The sequence below is a fragment of the Palaemon carinicauda genome, chromosome 11 (genome assembly GCF_036898095.1).
Source record: "Palaemon carinicauda isolate YSFRI2023 chromosome 11, ASM3689809v2, whole genome shotgun sequence".
Lineage (NCBI taxonomy): Eukaryota > Metazoa > Arthropoda > Malacostraca > Decapoda > Palaemonidae > Palaemon > Palaemon carinicauda.
The window spans coordinates 69,867,503-69,883,397 of record NC_090735.1 but is presented as its reverse complement, the minus strand read 5'-3'; the positions used below and the strand labels follow the sequence as shown (position 1 = coordinate 69,883,397).

Below are 15,895 nucleotides of genomic sequence, written 5' to 3'. Positions count from 1 at the left end.
ATATATACAGTATAATATATAAATATATATATATATATATATATATATATATATATATATATATATATATATATAGATAGATAGATAGATAGATAGATAGATAGATAGATAGATAGATAGATAGATAGATAGATATATATATATATATATATATATATATATATATATATATATATATATTAATTCAGATTTTTATTATAGGTTTTAATTAATTCATTTATTTTTTAACAAACTTTGATATATATTCAATTTAGGTTTAAGCACTGAATGGCCTTTGCTGCCCAGTGTTTAGCTTTTGGGCATAAATTTCATAAATTCATTCATTAATTTTAAAGAAAGAAAAAGAATGCAACATCCATTAAAAATTTTATTTTATTTATTTATATACTAATACACTAGCAGCATTTATTAAAAAAAAAGTAATTCAAACACAAAAGTCATTCTAAAAACAAAGCAAAATAAAATAAACACACCATTTAAAAAAAAAAAAATCTGACAAACGGTCTTCTTTGTACTCAAAACAACAAGTTATGAGCAATTCCTCTTAGATAATCCAATAGTTCGCAGTTTTCAAAATCATTGACTATTCTTTGAATTCTTAATACTGTTTCCTTATAATTCATTTTTTTACGGGGAGGTTCCGCACCTGCTATACGTTGTTCCCTTATTGCTTCATTTCTCGCTTGCTCGTCCTTCAAGGTTTCTAAAACTTTCCAGATTGTAGGATGTGATGCCCCAATTAATTCGCTGAATGAGCGATGCCACCCTTCACAGGCACTGTTTGTCTTACAAGTACATAATTTCGCAGCATCGAAGCAATTCCAAAGAACATGATCAAAGCGAGGCGGTCGACGTATTAAGCAACGGTTTGGTCGTCCAATCCATGTATCCTCAAAGTAATCTAAGACAGACTGGGCTTCTTCGGGAAAATCAGTATTGTCAATTAAATGTTCAAAAGAGGTAACCACATTTGCGACAGGAACAAATGCAATGGCGGCTATCATACGCATTTTTAATGCGAATTCAGCATCACTCTCGTACAACTGTTGCAGGCCATTTGATTGTATAGATCGAAATAAACATTGTGAGAAATAAAAAAGCAACCTTGTTGATCTGAATTAGGAAAAGCTGCTTTAAAAGCATTAATGGCTGCACGTTCAAAATCAGTCATAATTTTGCTTGGTGATAAGGTTGGCTCTAAACTTTTTAGTTCTGACAAAAGCTTATTATAACTCTCCTCAGTTTTGTTGGCCATTAAAATAAAAACAAGAGGCAAAACGTCATCATTCACGATACCATGTATTGAGTAGAGCTGATGAAATAAAGGTGTTGTTCTAAACGTCCCATATGCATACCTGTTGCTTGCACTGGATAATACCTGGAGATTTTTCTGAGTCGAAATTAAAATAATCCTGTCTGATCCATCATCATTGTCAAACAGAAGAAATGGCTGATGTGGTCGAAAATATAATAATCCTGTCTGATCCATCATCATTGTCAAACAGAAGAAATGGCTGATGTGAATATGTTATCCTATATTTTGGGGGGATGGTTAACTCGAGTAAACTAACTGGATTTGCAGGAACTTGTGCTGCTACATTTCTTGCATTTTGTATATTCCTTTTTAAGTACTAAGGTGTTGGTAGCTGACCTGCAACTGCTTGGGATTTTATGCATAGGCAGTAAGCGTGTGTTAGGATAGGAAATGAAATAAGTGAGGGGTTTCCAGTGAGAGTAGGGCTGAGACAGGTATGTGTGATGTTGCCATGGTTGTTCAATTTGTTTGTTGATGGAGTTGTGAGAGAGGTGAATGCTCGAGTGAGTAGTCAAGGTTTGAAACCGATAATTGAGAGTGATCATGATTGTGAGGTTAATCAGTTGTTATATGTGGATGATACTGTATTGGTTTCAGAATCGGAGAAGCTGGGTCGATTAGTAATGTCACAGGGCGTGGGTTATTTACATAACAATACATGATTAGAGGCGGTGAATTAGACAATTGTTGCATCGTAAGAGGATTTATTGTCCAAGTTAATTTTCACAACAAAAATTATCATAAATCTTCTTCAAAGCGAGTGAAATAGAACTTCAAATCTTAATATTACATAACAGAAGAATTATGAGTTTCTCTCTGTCTCCTAGATGATTTCATCAGTCAAATACATTGGAATTAACTTTTAACTAATACAATAATTACACACGGGGAGAGCGAACACTTGGGGAGACATTTATATGACTACGAATTATTACAAAAAGAAATCGTTGGACGTCTTATGGCGTATGGACTTCCGCCATGGTTGAGGTAGGCTTACCATGGCAGGTGGGCCTAGTGAGGGTTGCCGACTCACGAGTAAGACTCGAACTTAACTGGCTTCGACCCATTTACTCTGGGTGTTCTTATTTCCCCTACATTGCTGGGGGGTCTGAGGGCTTGTCTCGCCTAAGGGTAGCAGTGGCAGGTGATGTAACCACACCATACTGGTTCTCACTTTGTCTCCCCTCTCCCCGGTGTATCTGTTGACATGGAAACAGATTCAGTACACGTGTGCTTAAGTCATCAAATACACAGCAATAATGAAAGCGGCTTGAACTGCTTCCCACAAAACCCATAGATCAACGAGACAATGTCAAAGGTCGGCAATATCCGCCCTACTTCCCATGCATTTACTTTATTTCTTTTACGTTTTTTGTTCTATATGGGACAGTAACAGTTTGGGAGGGTGAGTGAGAGAAGGAAGTTAAGAGTTAACGTTGGTAAGAGTAAGGTTTATGAGATGCATTAGAAGGGAGGGTGGTGTTAGGTTGAATGTCATGTTGAATGGAGAGTTACTTGAGGAAATAGATCAGTTTAAGTACTTGGGATCTGTTGTTGCTGTAAATGGTGGCGTGGAGCAGATGTACGTTAGAGAGAGAATGAAGGATGCCAAGTCATGTGGCAGTAAATGGAGTGATAAGGAATAGAGGCTTAGGAATGAATGTAAAGTGAATTCTGTATGAAAAAGTGATTGTATCAATTGTGATATATGTATTGGAGTTGTAGGAAACGAAAGTAACGTAGAAACAGAAATTGAGTGTGTTCTAGATTAAGTGTCTGAGGAGTATGGCTGGTGTATCTCGATTAGATAGGGTTAAGAACGAAGTAGTAAGGGGGAGAACTGGTGTAAGAAATGTATTAGCAGCTAGAGTGTATATGAATGTATTGAGGTGATTTGGCCATGTAGAGAGAATAGAAAATAGCTGTCTGCTGAAGGTGATGAATGCAAGAGGAAGGCCAAGGTTTGAGTGGATGGGTGGAGTGAAGAAATCTTTGTATGATAGGAGAATAGATGGGAGAGGCAAAAGAGCATGCTAGAACAGGAATGAATGGCGAGCGATTGTGACGCAGTTCCAATAGGCCCTACTGCTTCTTACGGTCACCAAGGTAGTGCGGCAGTGGGGGACTCAGAATATGAAGCTTCATTTGTGGTGAATAATGGGGGAAGGTGGGCTCTGGCCCCCTCGGAATACCAACCAAACTCTGCTGAATCCCTCATTAGGCTGAGAGAAATGAGATGAAGAAAAGTCCCCCCTCCCTTTTTTTTTTTTTTTTTTTTTTTTTTTTTCTCGGCTACCCCCAAAATTGGGGGAAGTGCCTTAGTAGATATATATATTAATGCAAGTGAGGTTCTAATCTCTATATTCTCTTGTAAGAGTAAAACTTATGATGAGCTAATAGCTGAGCTTTCAAGCGACTGATGCACACAGTCATTTAAGCATGATGCAACCAAACACTAAAAGATTATATGTAAAGATATTGATTATAAAACAAAACATTTTGGCCTAAGGGAATCATACAATTTGTAACACTATCCAATTAGTAATAAGAGTTTGTTAAAGGACGTTTATTTTATCAAGTAGAGTGAAATCTTGGCACAAAAGGGATAAGGGGTGCTTAGAGATATACAGTACTGTAGTGTACTGTACTTACTTTAACGAGACAGGAGATATAAGGATCTAAGCTACTATCTCTGTCTTCTGCTTTGCAATCAAGCCATCTTAAAAGAGTAGCTAGAAATGTTGGATTGCAAGGGTTTAAAGTAAATAAAGAATATGATTCTCCATGAGAGAATCTCGAATCCGGATGTGCAGTGTACCTCATCAGAACCCTTACTGAATGGTGTATTCCAACCACTAGCTACTGCTTTAAAAGTTAGGCTAGGGTTTGAAGCAAGGCAGGTTAGGCCTGAATTGAAGACTTCTTGGTCATTTGAGTTTCTACAAAAGAAGCTAATGACAATAAATAGTTAATAAGCTCATTAACTATCAAAACTAAACTTGTTAGGATGTAGCAAGGTCAAAGTCTGGAGTGGTATTATTATTATTATTCCTACTATAATCAACTAGCCTAGTCTTCTCCAGATTTCCCCCAAACTAAAACTAAGGTTACTATTACCCTTTGAACTTTAATCTGATCAGAACCAGGAAACACTTTTCAAAGAGGAACAGTGAGGCCTACATACTCCTCACAAAATTCTCTAAATTAAAAAAAAAAAAGGTCCCTGACACTAGACAGAGAAAATATAGATCATATTCACCCAAATACAGTTCTTTTCACAACTCAGAAGTTGGTAACAAATCTGCAGAAGACATCTTTAAACCACTAAAATAAGTAGAAAGCAAAATAGAAAATCTGGAGATACATAGCACATGTCTTCTCATTCTGAAGTCAGCATCGAGACTGAATAAGAATAAGCAATATGACATGTGCAGTATTTTATTATTGTTAGATCTTGGTAACTCATTGCTTTACTAGAAACAGTAGTATATTAGAAAGGTAGATGGGAAATTTCTCAATTTTAAGAGTTTACATCGCTATTCCAAGCTTCCGGAGACTAAAGCAATATGAACATCAAGAGAGATTCAGAGAAATAATTAAGGTAGTGATAGTTTAAAAAGTATATCATCAGTGACACTACAAGAATGCATAGTTTGAAAGGTTACTGTAAAGGGAGTGAAATTCTCCTGATACTAATCAGTGTGACTTTTCAGTATCAAAAAAAGAAAAAGGTGGAGAATTCTGACCATTCAGAGATGGTTAACAGGGACTTGACTATTGAGGCGAGTTAAAGATAGGGACTTTGAAGAGGTTTTGATTTTGTTGAAGAGCAGTAGCATTTAACTTAAACTTCTTGAGTGTGAAAATATGGCTGTAGAATTTTCCCCATCCTTGATTGAAAAATGTTCCTTTTCAAGATAAATATTGCTAGATTGAATCTGAAAAGCCAGATTGAACATTTTTATATATAATCCAAAGGTTTATGAATAAGAATAGGTCATGATGTCATCTAGTGCATGTGAATTTGTGAGATACTTCACTGGGAAAGAATTTTCTTTAGGGATGTAGATTAGTGTTCTTGTCCATAATCATTATGACTGACTAACTCATCCAAGCACCATCCAAGAGGAAAGCCTAGAAAGAATAAGCATAATCTGTAACAAGTGAAGACTTCAATGCTAGGCAGATTTTAAAGAATAGGAACTGAAATTAAGATTACGGTGTTGCTTTTAAAAAAAGGAATTTTATAGGAGATAAATTTATGCAAGGAGGGCTCTTGAAGAAATGTTGATACCTTACGATATAAACCTTGAGGTATGGATTAAATATTTGAAGCTGTCTATTTCAGAAATAATTATAGAACCACCAAAAGATGGACAAATTACTCTATATGTACACCAATTAAAAATGTCTAAAAATAAGGCTGAATGAGGTAGGAGATCTATTAGCTAAGGATACATACTTAGCATGTACTCAAAGGGAGCAAATAAAAGTGACATTTGGAAATATTTTGTATTTTTCCTAACCATACAAACCTGAAGCTATTTACTATGGAGTTATATTTCGGCGACAGCTGAAACTAGCTGTAAAACTTTTAGCGAGTTGCTACTTCTTTCCACTAGTTAGCGGTGGTAGACCAACTCGCAGTAGCTAACACAAACCACTTTGCAATTGCTGGCAGGACTTGATGTGTGTTAGGTGATGACAGGCCAGTATGTGTAAAGGGCTTTAGGAAAAATACAAAAATGGAAATTATTTCTGAATTTGTCATTTGTTCTGGCACCAAATACAAACCTTTAAGCTCTTTTTCATGGAAACTCATGTTTAGTTGGATTGAAGTCCAAAACCAACTGGTTAGTCACTTACCCTTGTTGCAACTCTTATGCTTGCATGAGCTGTGGAAGAGCGCACCCTATAACCTCACTACAGTAACTCCCAATGAGAGATAACGGCCTGAACAATTGTACGAAGGTGTGAAAACTAAGCAATGTGACTCGTCAATGTAAGACTTCAGAGCTATGCTTTTTCTGACCTGGATGTTACCCGATCCAGAGAGATTTGGGATGTAACAATGTACATGCATATATTAGGATTCACATGGGACGACGATACCTACATACAGTCATAGGAGGTCAGCTAGAGTTCCTCGGCTTGCTCAAGCCCCAAGAGAGAGGAGAATGAAAGATGAAAAGCCCAGTCATATGTACATTCACACTAGACTTACAATCGGGTAACATCTACCCTCAACTGACTGCTACCTGTCCTACAAGGGAAGCGAGGTGTTATTGATCATGTTTTGTGCAGTCACCGCAGGACCTGTGGAGAATGTGTCAAGGCTCCTGTGGGTTACATCTTGCAGCTAATGGGGGGTGAACGTAGACTGACGTTTCCACACACCTGCTTGTAAGACCTGCGCCACATTGAAATTCTTTCTGAATACCAGGGACATGCTAACACCCCTGACGTCATCAGCTCTAGGTCTATGGTCAAGAGGGGACGAGTCCGCATGGAGGGCTCATTCGATCATCTTCTTGATCCAGAAAGAGAATGAGTTCCATGTAACTCTTTTCTTGATTCTACTTGGGCTAGCAGTCTATTGATCTGTCGAGCTTGAACCATGGATCATTTATGACAGTACAGAAACTTGTAATCCAGAAGGTCCTGAATCAAGGATCTGCTACAGCCAGATTCTGAGCCTAGCAAAAAACTCAGGGATGCAGTTGAGTGTCATTTGTCCCCATCCCCTAGCTAGAATGGGCGATGTCATAGGACAGACCGTTTAGCTCCGCGACTCTCTTGGCAGAGGCCAAAGCTACAAGAAAACCGTCTTTAGTGTCCAGTCACAGTCTGAGGACCGTCTCAGGGTTTGTTAGGTGTATTTCCTAGGATTGTAGTACCTGCTCTACATTTCAGGGAGGCAGTCTAGCTTCTAGGCCATGTATGCTCGGAACTGCGTATGAGAGAGTATGAAAGAGAATTCCTTCGAGGAGAAAATATCAACTCCGTTTAGTTTAAAGGCAAGGCTTCCAGCTAAATGATAGCCTTTCACCGCCGACACTGAACAGAGTTTGTCCTCCCCGAGGTACAACTAAACTTCGCTATTATTCGAGTAGTGACACTGAGAGGTGGGATATCCCTTCCACGACACCAACCACAAGGTCGACTCTAATACTTCGCTTAGTAGGTAGCGGTTGATGACTCTCGGCAGGTATCGAGACATTTTTTTTTGCAACTGGTTACAAAAACCCCCATGCCGCGAGAAGTTGCTGGACAACTTCCAAGTATGAGATATGGAGAAGCAACTACTGTACTAGGGTTATCTGCATGTTTGATTGTTGGAGAAGATCGAGGAGCGGAGGGAGCTCTCTCGGTGTCTCTTTGGGCAGATGTAGAAGGTCCGGGAACCATTCTGCATGCTACCACATTGGAGCTAGAGTCATTGAAAAGTCTTGCGATATCCGTAGTTTGTTCATCTCTTCCTTACTAGGCAGATAGGGGAAAAAGTGTATAGCTCTCCAGATTGTACCCCGAAAAGTTCCGGTCGAGAGACGACGTGAATAGGTCTATTGAGGCAAACCTCACAAAGTCAAGCCTTTGTTGGTTATTTGTTGATTCCAAGACAATTCTGAGCCAACTACCAGAGTCTTCCTGCTCAGTTTGTTCGCCAAGATGTTTCTCTTGCTCAAAATACAGCGAAATGAGGGGCTATTGAGTTGTCTTCCATCCATCTTATTATCTCTACAGCTAGATGGCCCAAGGACTGTGAAAGTACCTCCTTGCTTGTATATGTAAGCCATCACCGTGGTGTTTTCGCTCCTCAGTACCATGGGGAGTCCTGAAAAGGGCTGTTGGAAGAGTTTGAAAGCTAAAAGGTTGCTCTCATTACAGGAGGTTTATGTAGCATTGTTGCTCGGCTTCAGACCAATGTGCAGAATAAGAATGTTGCTACAAGTAAGCCTCCCCCTTTTTGATGCAACCATAATGAGCATCTATCTCGAGGAAGGAGAGAGTAGATCTATTTCCCTGAGTAGGTTGATATCTCATACCCATCAATGCCGGTCTGTCTACTGCTCCAACCCTATAAGTATTTAGATCCAGCGGGTATACGTGCTGAGACCAGAATGTCTTCAGCGTCCACTGGAGAGTTCGAGTGTGTAGACGTCTTTTGGGTACCAGGGCCTCCTGGGAGGCGAGGTTTCTTAGCGGTTTCTGTCAAAGATGTGCTGGCAGTTCGTCTCGTCTTAGAAACGGTTCTACTACTCGTTTCATTCTCTCCAATCATGTTTAGGACGGAATTACTTTGTCTAGATAGTGTCTTATGTTCATCGTTAAGTATACCAGATTGTGTTGGTAGCAAATAGGATTTCTCCAGAGTACCATAACCCCAGATCCTGGCAACATTCACAAGAGTCTATATCTCTATCTCGATGAGGGCGAAGAGCTTCCCTCGATTCTGGTAGAATCAGCCAGTCGTCTTAAGAGATGAAGCAGGCGGTTCCAATCTTGTGCACCAAAGTTGCCATTGGTGGAAAATCCTCATGTGGGAACTTGCGGTACTGTGGACAGGTCGAAGCACAGCACCTTGAACTGGTATATTTGCTGTTGGGAAAGAACCTTAGGTACTTCCTTGAGGATGGATGAATGCGGATCTGGGAGTACGTGTCTTTGAGATCCACTGTGAGCACAAAGTCTTTTGGTCTAAAGGCCTGTCCGACCATTTGAGCCTCTCTATCTTGAACGCGGTTTGTTGAATGAACTCGTTTGGAGCTGATAGGTCTATGACTGGTCTTCAGCCTTCAGATGCCTTATCTACGAGAAAAAGGTAACTGCAGATGGCTGGAAAACCCATATCGGACTCCTGGAGTGTTCTTTTCCAGCATAGTCTGGACTTCAATCTGAAGGGCCACTTCCTTAGTGTATCCCCTCGTGTAGGAACTCATGTTTAAAGGATGAAGAGAGTGCATGAATGGGACGTGCTATACTACCCTTAGGATGGAGTCCAACCAAGGTTCAGACCTGTGGGGCATCCACCTCTGTCATATGCTTTATAGGAATTCTCCCCTTACTCATAGTGAGAAGACAATTTTATAATAAGATGTATTACATAGAGAAATCTGCACTGTTTTCACTGTACTTATGTGCTGTACAACAAGTCTTGATTGGGCAAGTGAGGTATTAAGCACTTAGGAAGGCGAGTGCACGGAACACCCTCTCCAGTTGGCGAGGGGTGGGTTAGATGCATATGTGATGGGCTTTTAGCGCATAGCTGTGGTTGCGCACTTATCTCCCACAACTGTTTGTTGTGCTTTGAGCTCCTCGCCTCCTAACCTCCCTGAGTGAAAGGTTAAGCACGTTAGCACGTTAGGTTCATCATTCTCTTGTTAAGGAACATAAGTTTCTCTCTCTTAAGAGTTTGAAACTATGAAGCCAGGTCCTGGCCTTATAAAGCTTCATGAGGTTTGTGCTCCTTGCACGATATAGTTCATAACCCCAAAGAGTTAAAAGGCTAGGGGTGGTTTCTTCCTCGTAAGAGGTGGAAACTATGAGGAACAGATCCTGAAGGACCTGGCCTCACAGCTTTATGTTCCAGGAGGCATAAAGAAGGCCATCACTCTGAAAAGTTATAGCTTACGAGAGGTTTTCTCCTCGTAAGAAGTTAAAACTGTCAGGCACAGATCCCAAAAGTTCTGGCCTCACAAAGCTCCATAAGCTTTGTTGTGCTCAATAAGAACAATATAGGAGATAACTCTTGGGAGTTAGAGCCTACAAGATTTGCCAACGAGAAAGGCGATGTGTGTAAGCGGTCAGCATCTAAAAAGACTCGTTGTACCTTGAGGGTATGACGCTGAACAGCAGGCACTGCAAGCAGTCACCTAACTCCTACTTTGTTACGCTCCTAAGAGCTTTGCGGGAAATGGGCAAATCCAATCCCGTTGGAGGAATCCTCTGGAGGGAAAATAATAAGGTGAAGACCATCTCTCCTGCTGGTGGGAAAGGCAATTAACCTCTGTTGCCAATTCCTTGTAAGCGATAGGTTGCTGGATAGCGGTTGGTGAAGGGTAACTTTCCCTCGGAGGGGAACATCACCAACAGCTGGTGAAGGTTATCTTTTCCTCTAAAGGAGAAGTCGTCTACACCTGGAGGTAGGTCTCCGGGCAGCGCTCTATGCTTCCCGTCAATGAGTAGAGCTCAAGTTGAAGGTTGGCATCGAGTGTTGCCTGTGAAACGTAGCCGAAGCTAGTTTCTGGGTTCCCCTTGAAGGAATTTCTCCCTTGACTGGAAGGCCAGAAAGGACACTCTGCCTCTGCTCTCATTCCTACACCTAAACTATAGTGTAACACTTACGAACACCATTCCTCATTGAAGGAAAAGGAAAATTTGAAATTTTAGTCCATTTGGTTTTTTATTTTTGATGTTAAAACCAAATAAAGCGGAGGAGAACTGACAACGTCCACTCTCCATCAACCCTAAATAAAACATGGTTTGTGTTAGCTACTGTGAGTGTGAGAGGGGTGGATGGTCTACCCCCACTAACTAGCGGAGAAGAGTAGTACCTCACTAAATTTTAAGTTTTACGGCTAGTTTCAGCTGTCACCGAAATATATCTCCATAGGAAGGAACTGAAATGTTTGTATACTATTTGGTGAGAAACAACTAGTCAAACCATAATGCAAAATTGGATAAGCAGTATAGATTTAAAACAAAGCAAATTATTTACCAAGTTTGAAATAGTGTTAGTGCAATCAGAACATAGTGTCGTCTACACTTGACAAAGCAACAACAAATTCCAAAATGATATATGTACTACAACAGATGAAAATGTGTGACTCCCTTTTACTCTAATTTCAAAACATATCTGAACTCCTGAAGTTGTCTTAAATTAAGAAACTATATTTTCACAAAATGCTGTGTTGTGGAGTTACAACTTACCCATATTTTAATTTTGCAGGGGCTAAGAGGCTATTTGTAAGTTTAATCATTCTCACTCTTTAGCAATTTACATATTTACATTAGTTTCTTCTGCAGAACCATTTTGCAATTCTTTTGTATTGCAGATGTCATTTATCTCCTGCCACTGGGGAAGAATTAATTTGTTTATTGTCTTATGCAGAGGCTGTGCACAACTTGGATGATTTCATCAGCATGGACCCCAAAAGAGGCTTTGGGACAGTATACAATCTCGAAGATTTTGTGCGCAGGTTCTACAAAAATCTGTAGTGATATAGTTTTCATTAAATGCCACTAAGGCAAACACCTTTCATTCAACTTTTGTGTTAAAAATCACTAGATTATTTTGACCATTATTGACATCTATTCCATTAAATACTATAAAATAATTTTGCTAAATTCTTATTGTGAAAATCTTTAGAAAGTATAGAGTATATATACCTCCAATTGTATGAGACTAGACTCATAGACTTATGTAATTTTCATTTTAAATATTCATGCAAGGGTTAAAATGCATTTCTTCTTTCATTTTACTCGTTAGGTTGTGGAGGCCTTTGTTTTGAATGATAGTTCATGTTTTGCAAATTTTTGATATACTGTATGTGGAAATGCTTCCTTTACGAAAAGAAAACTGGGTTTCAGTTTCTTAACAAAAAAGTCAGTTCTGGGCGAATGATTACTGTATTTGTGATAACAATATGCTTCATTATTTTTTATATACATATATCTGTTGTGATAAAACTTCATTCACATAACACTATGCCATATATTCACATACATTATTTTAACACTGGTTATAGATTTCCAGAGAGAGAAAAGTATTTATAAATTAGATTTAAATTAAGCCATAAATATTGTGTTTAGATTGCAATGTCTTAGAAAAACAAAGTTATGGTCAACAATGAAGTTATCAGGTTGGTGAGAAGATACATCGAAAGGTAGGTAGTATTCCTGGTATATAAATTATGAAATGAATTATAATAGCATGTGCTGAGGAAATCCCTTTCATTATTTTGCATAACTTCCTATGAAATGCAGTTGTACGTAAAAGATAACTTATTTTTTACTGTACAGTACTTTCAAGATACGATGCCTGCTTTGAGAAATTCATGTCTCCCTTTATATTCTTAGCAGACCATTATGTAATTTTCAGCCAACGGTAAGATTAACAATATTTTGAAGTACCAACTCATATTGTTGACTATCAAATGTATTTTTTCCTTTAATAATACCATTAACTTACATACTGTGTTTACAGGATTTTATCATAGTTTTTCAATGTCATAGGCAGTGAGGACATAGTTACTGTATTGTCATACTTTTAATGTAACGGGTACATTTTCAGAACCAAATAAAAAGTTCTCATCATCAGAAGGTAAATTGATGTCAGATAAGAAATTGGCAACGATGAAGAGTTATTGTGTACAGTTTGCTTTTAAATTTGAATTAAAAGCAATTAAAAAGTGAAACGAATAAAATAATTGGAATAATTTTTTTTATATAACTAACTATACTATGCTTAGAAGTATTGTGTCAATTAAAGGTGGTCTTTTGACCTATGTGGTAAATGTTGAAGTCCACTTGATGTAATGGCACCCCTAATATTAAGTGAAAATTGAAGTTAACCTAATACCTGTACCAGGACTATCACTTTTTTTTTAAATTACTTTTAGTTTTCTATGTTGTGTTCTTATGAGCAGCATATTAATGAACACAGTAAACAACTAATAACTTGAAATAAGTATCAATGTTCTTGATACATTTCATTTTCATAATTATGCTTCTACTTGATTTTGGACTTTGTGCTGTGAAACAAGTTAGGTTTTATGTAACATTTCTAATAGGTATCGATGACTTGAAGCATTTAATATTAGCTTAGCTATGGCAGTTTTTTATTTATTTATTTTTTATAGTTTTTTAAAGATCGAATAAACGCTGTTGGACAATTTATCATGATGTGGTCACCTTCAATAAATGTTTACTTAGCATTCATTGTTGGTGATATTTATAAAAGTACCTATCAACTACCATGATCGTTAGTCATCAAATTGTTATTGAACAATGAAAATTATGGAAAATAATAGAGTAGTATTTCCAACGTACTTAGAGGGATAATTTGTTTATAGAATCAACCCAAGTAATTCAACATTGGTATTATGTAGTACAGAAAAATGAAAAACACTTATGATGTGATAGTAATCTTATAACTGTACATGAAGTTTTTCTATCTAACTTTTATTTTATCAAGAAATAGCTGTTGAAATATTTTTCTACAAACTGCAGGGAGCTATTTAAACAACAATAAATGAAGTAAGATATAAATGGTTTCCAAAACAATTAAAACCAAATTTCCAACTGTCATGTATTAACTAATCTCACAACTCTTTGAGGCAGAGCTAGTTTGGCTAAATTTCTTTGGGGACTGTTATATATTTTTAGTTAACTATGAGAAAAGCTTACTTAAAACATCAGTTGTCAAATTATTTTTTTCCTGACTATTTCATAATGAATATTTAGTTAAAAGTTTTTCACATTAATTAGGGAAGTTTTCACGAGAGTTGAACAGAAATAGGTGACGTATGAGAAAGCTATATTTCCTTGATAGAAGATTTGAAGTTTGCATTTATTTTGAATTCTAATATACCACTGCATTCAAAACTTTTTTTTTATTTGTGCATATGAAATTTACTTATTAATTTCAGTTACAGGTACTTAAATGGAATAGAATTCAATTTTTTCCTGTGTAATTTCTGATCACACGAGTAACAGGCAAATTTATGTAGAGAAACATGTCCCTTATAAGCAAGAACACTTATTGAAAAGGCACAATTTGCTGCAATTGGGCGGTTTGTATAGGCCTAGGCTGGGAATAGCCCAATACCGAATCCAGTGCCGCCTTACCGAAGAGGATATCCTTCCACTCCGTAGATGGAAGGTAAGGAGCCTTCGGGTCAGCATTCTTCTTAAATCCCCTGACCCAGGTACAAAGGGATCTCTGAAAGAACATCCAGTCGTTGTCAGAGATATCCTTGGATATCCACCCCGAGTGGTGCAAGTCTTTGCACACAATGCAGTCCAGAGGGTCCCAGTAAGAGACTGGGCCCTTCATCCTTCGGCACTTGGCATGGGTCCTGCAGGTATCTAGACCGCAGGGATGCCTCACGGTCCTGGCACAAATCTGCACTCTGTGCAGTGCATCTCCTTTGAAGACCCCGCCTGTAAGGAGAAAAAGAAAGGTTATGAGTACAATTGTCTCTTTGAATCACCAAAGGCTGAAAAGAATGGATTAGTAACATTCTATGATGACAACAAAAGGGAATAGTAATCACCAAATTGTGTAATTGCAATTGGTGATAAAGTATGAGATAAAGAACAAAATATCCAAATCCCTGTTATATCCAAATCCCTGTTAATGGCATTAGATTGAAAAAAATAGTCTTTAACAAGTTATTGCTATCCCTTAACATCAATATATATATATTTGGTTGGGGGGGGATATGCTCATAAAAAAGCATAGCTTCTATATCTCCGAGGAGAGAAAAAGCTAGTCGGAAGGCAACAAAGCCGTCATCCAAATAGGATACAACATCGACGCATCAATAACTGAGCAAATATCCGTAGCAATGAAAGACTAAAAATTCTAATCAATAATCTTACAAGAAAGAACAAAATAAGGGATCAACAGATAATAAACCACCCACCTTATAGAAGGCAGTCTCAAAAGGAAGGAAAAAACATATGCATTAAAGGTACAAATGTTGCCAGTAGTAACGGCAAACTTAAGTAACGGCATTGTCGTCAATCACGAGATCTCTAAGGCAGAGGCATAATAAACATTCCCATATGAAGGGGCTAGACCTGCCGCCAGTAACGACAATGTCTGTAAGTATGGCGGCTTTGTCAAACGGCAAAAATTTCTGCACAAACGTAGTGTCGTATAAGGAGGCTGTGACATTAGAGGCGACACCGCCGTAAATAGCGACGTATCACTATTACATGCCTAAGATTAGGAATGACGTAGGAGATGACAAGGCTGAAAGTACATGCACTGCCATCAGCTAACAACTCGCTCCTTATAGAGAGGTATGCTGACGGCTCTGGAGAGCCAGAACCCCGAAAAGGACTAGCCCTCTCAAACAACAATTGCAAAAACACAGCATCATAAACATAATTCTAAGGTCGATGTCAGTATCAGGGAAACCAACCACAGGGAGAGGTAACGACATGGGGGTAGAATGCCCAATCCCAATAACTAAAAATAAATAACAAGGTCAAATGCTTTTCAATCTAAAAATCCCAGAGGCTAGGAAAAGGCAGAACACTAGAGTCAGCACACTGACATTTTGAGCTCACCCTTCACCAAGGGAACTCAAAAGAACTGCAAGAACCCAGCATGAGAAATCTCGAACGAATGTAGCATGGCGGACCAATGATACGCCGTCGAAGGATAGGCTAAGCCTGAATGCGACAAGTCAAAAGAAAAATCTCAGAGACTAAAGGAGATGGCAGTGCAAAAAGTCAGCAAACTAACTTATAAACAAATAAATGAGCTCACCCTTCGCCAAGGTGAGCTCCAAAAACTGCCCATATCTACCCCTGAAAATCTTGGATGCTTGTAGCATGATGGCCAAG

The 15,895-nt window shown here is 38.3% G+C and overlaps 1 protein-coding gene across 11 annotated transcripts in view; it reads left to right on the top strand.

Moving 5' to 3' along the window:
* Window positions 1–15,242, top strand: part of tun (tungus) — a 285,848-nt gene extending 270,606 nt beyond the window's left edge. For all 11 annotated transcript variants that reach the window (XM_068383106.1, XM_068383102.1, XM_068383098.1 and 8 more), the window contains one exon: window positions 11,427–15,242. In XM_068383106.1, coding sequence (XP_068239207.1) covers window positions 11,427–11,533 — 107 coding nt within the window. In that variant the 3' untranslated portion in view covers window positions 11,534–15,242. The remainder of the gene's footprint in view (window positions 1–11,426) is intronic.
* Window positions 15,243–15,895: the final 653 nt, after the last annotated feature.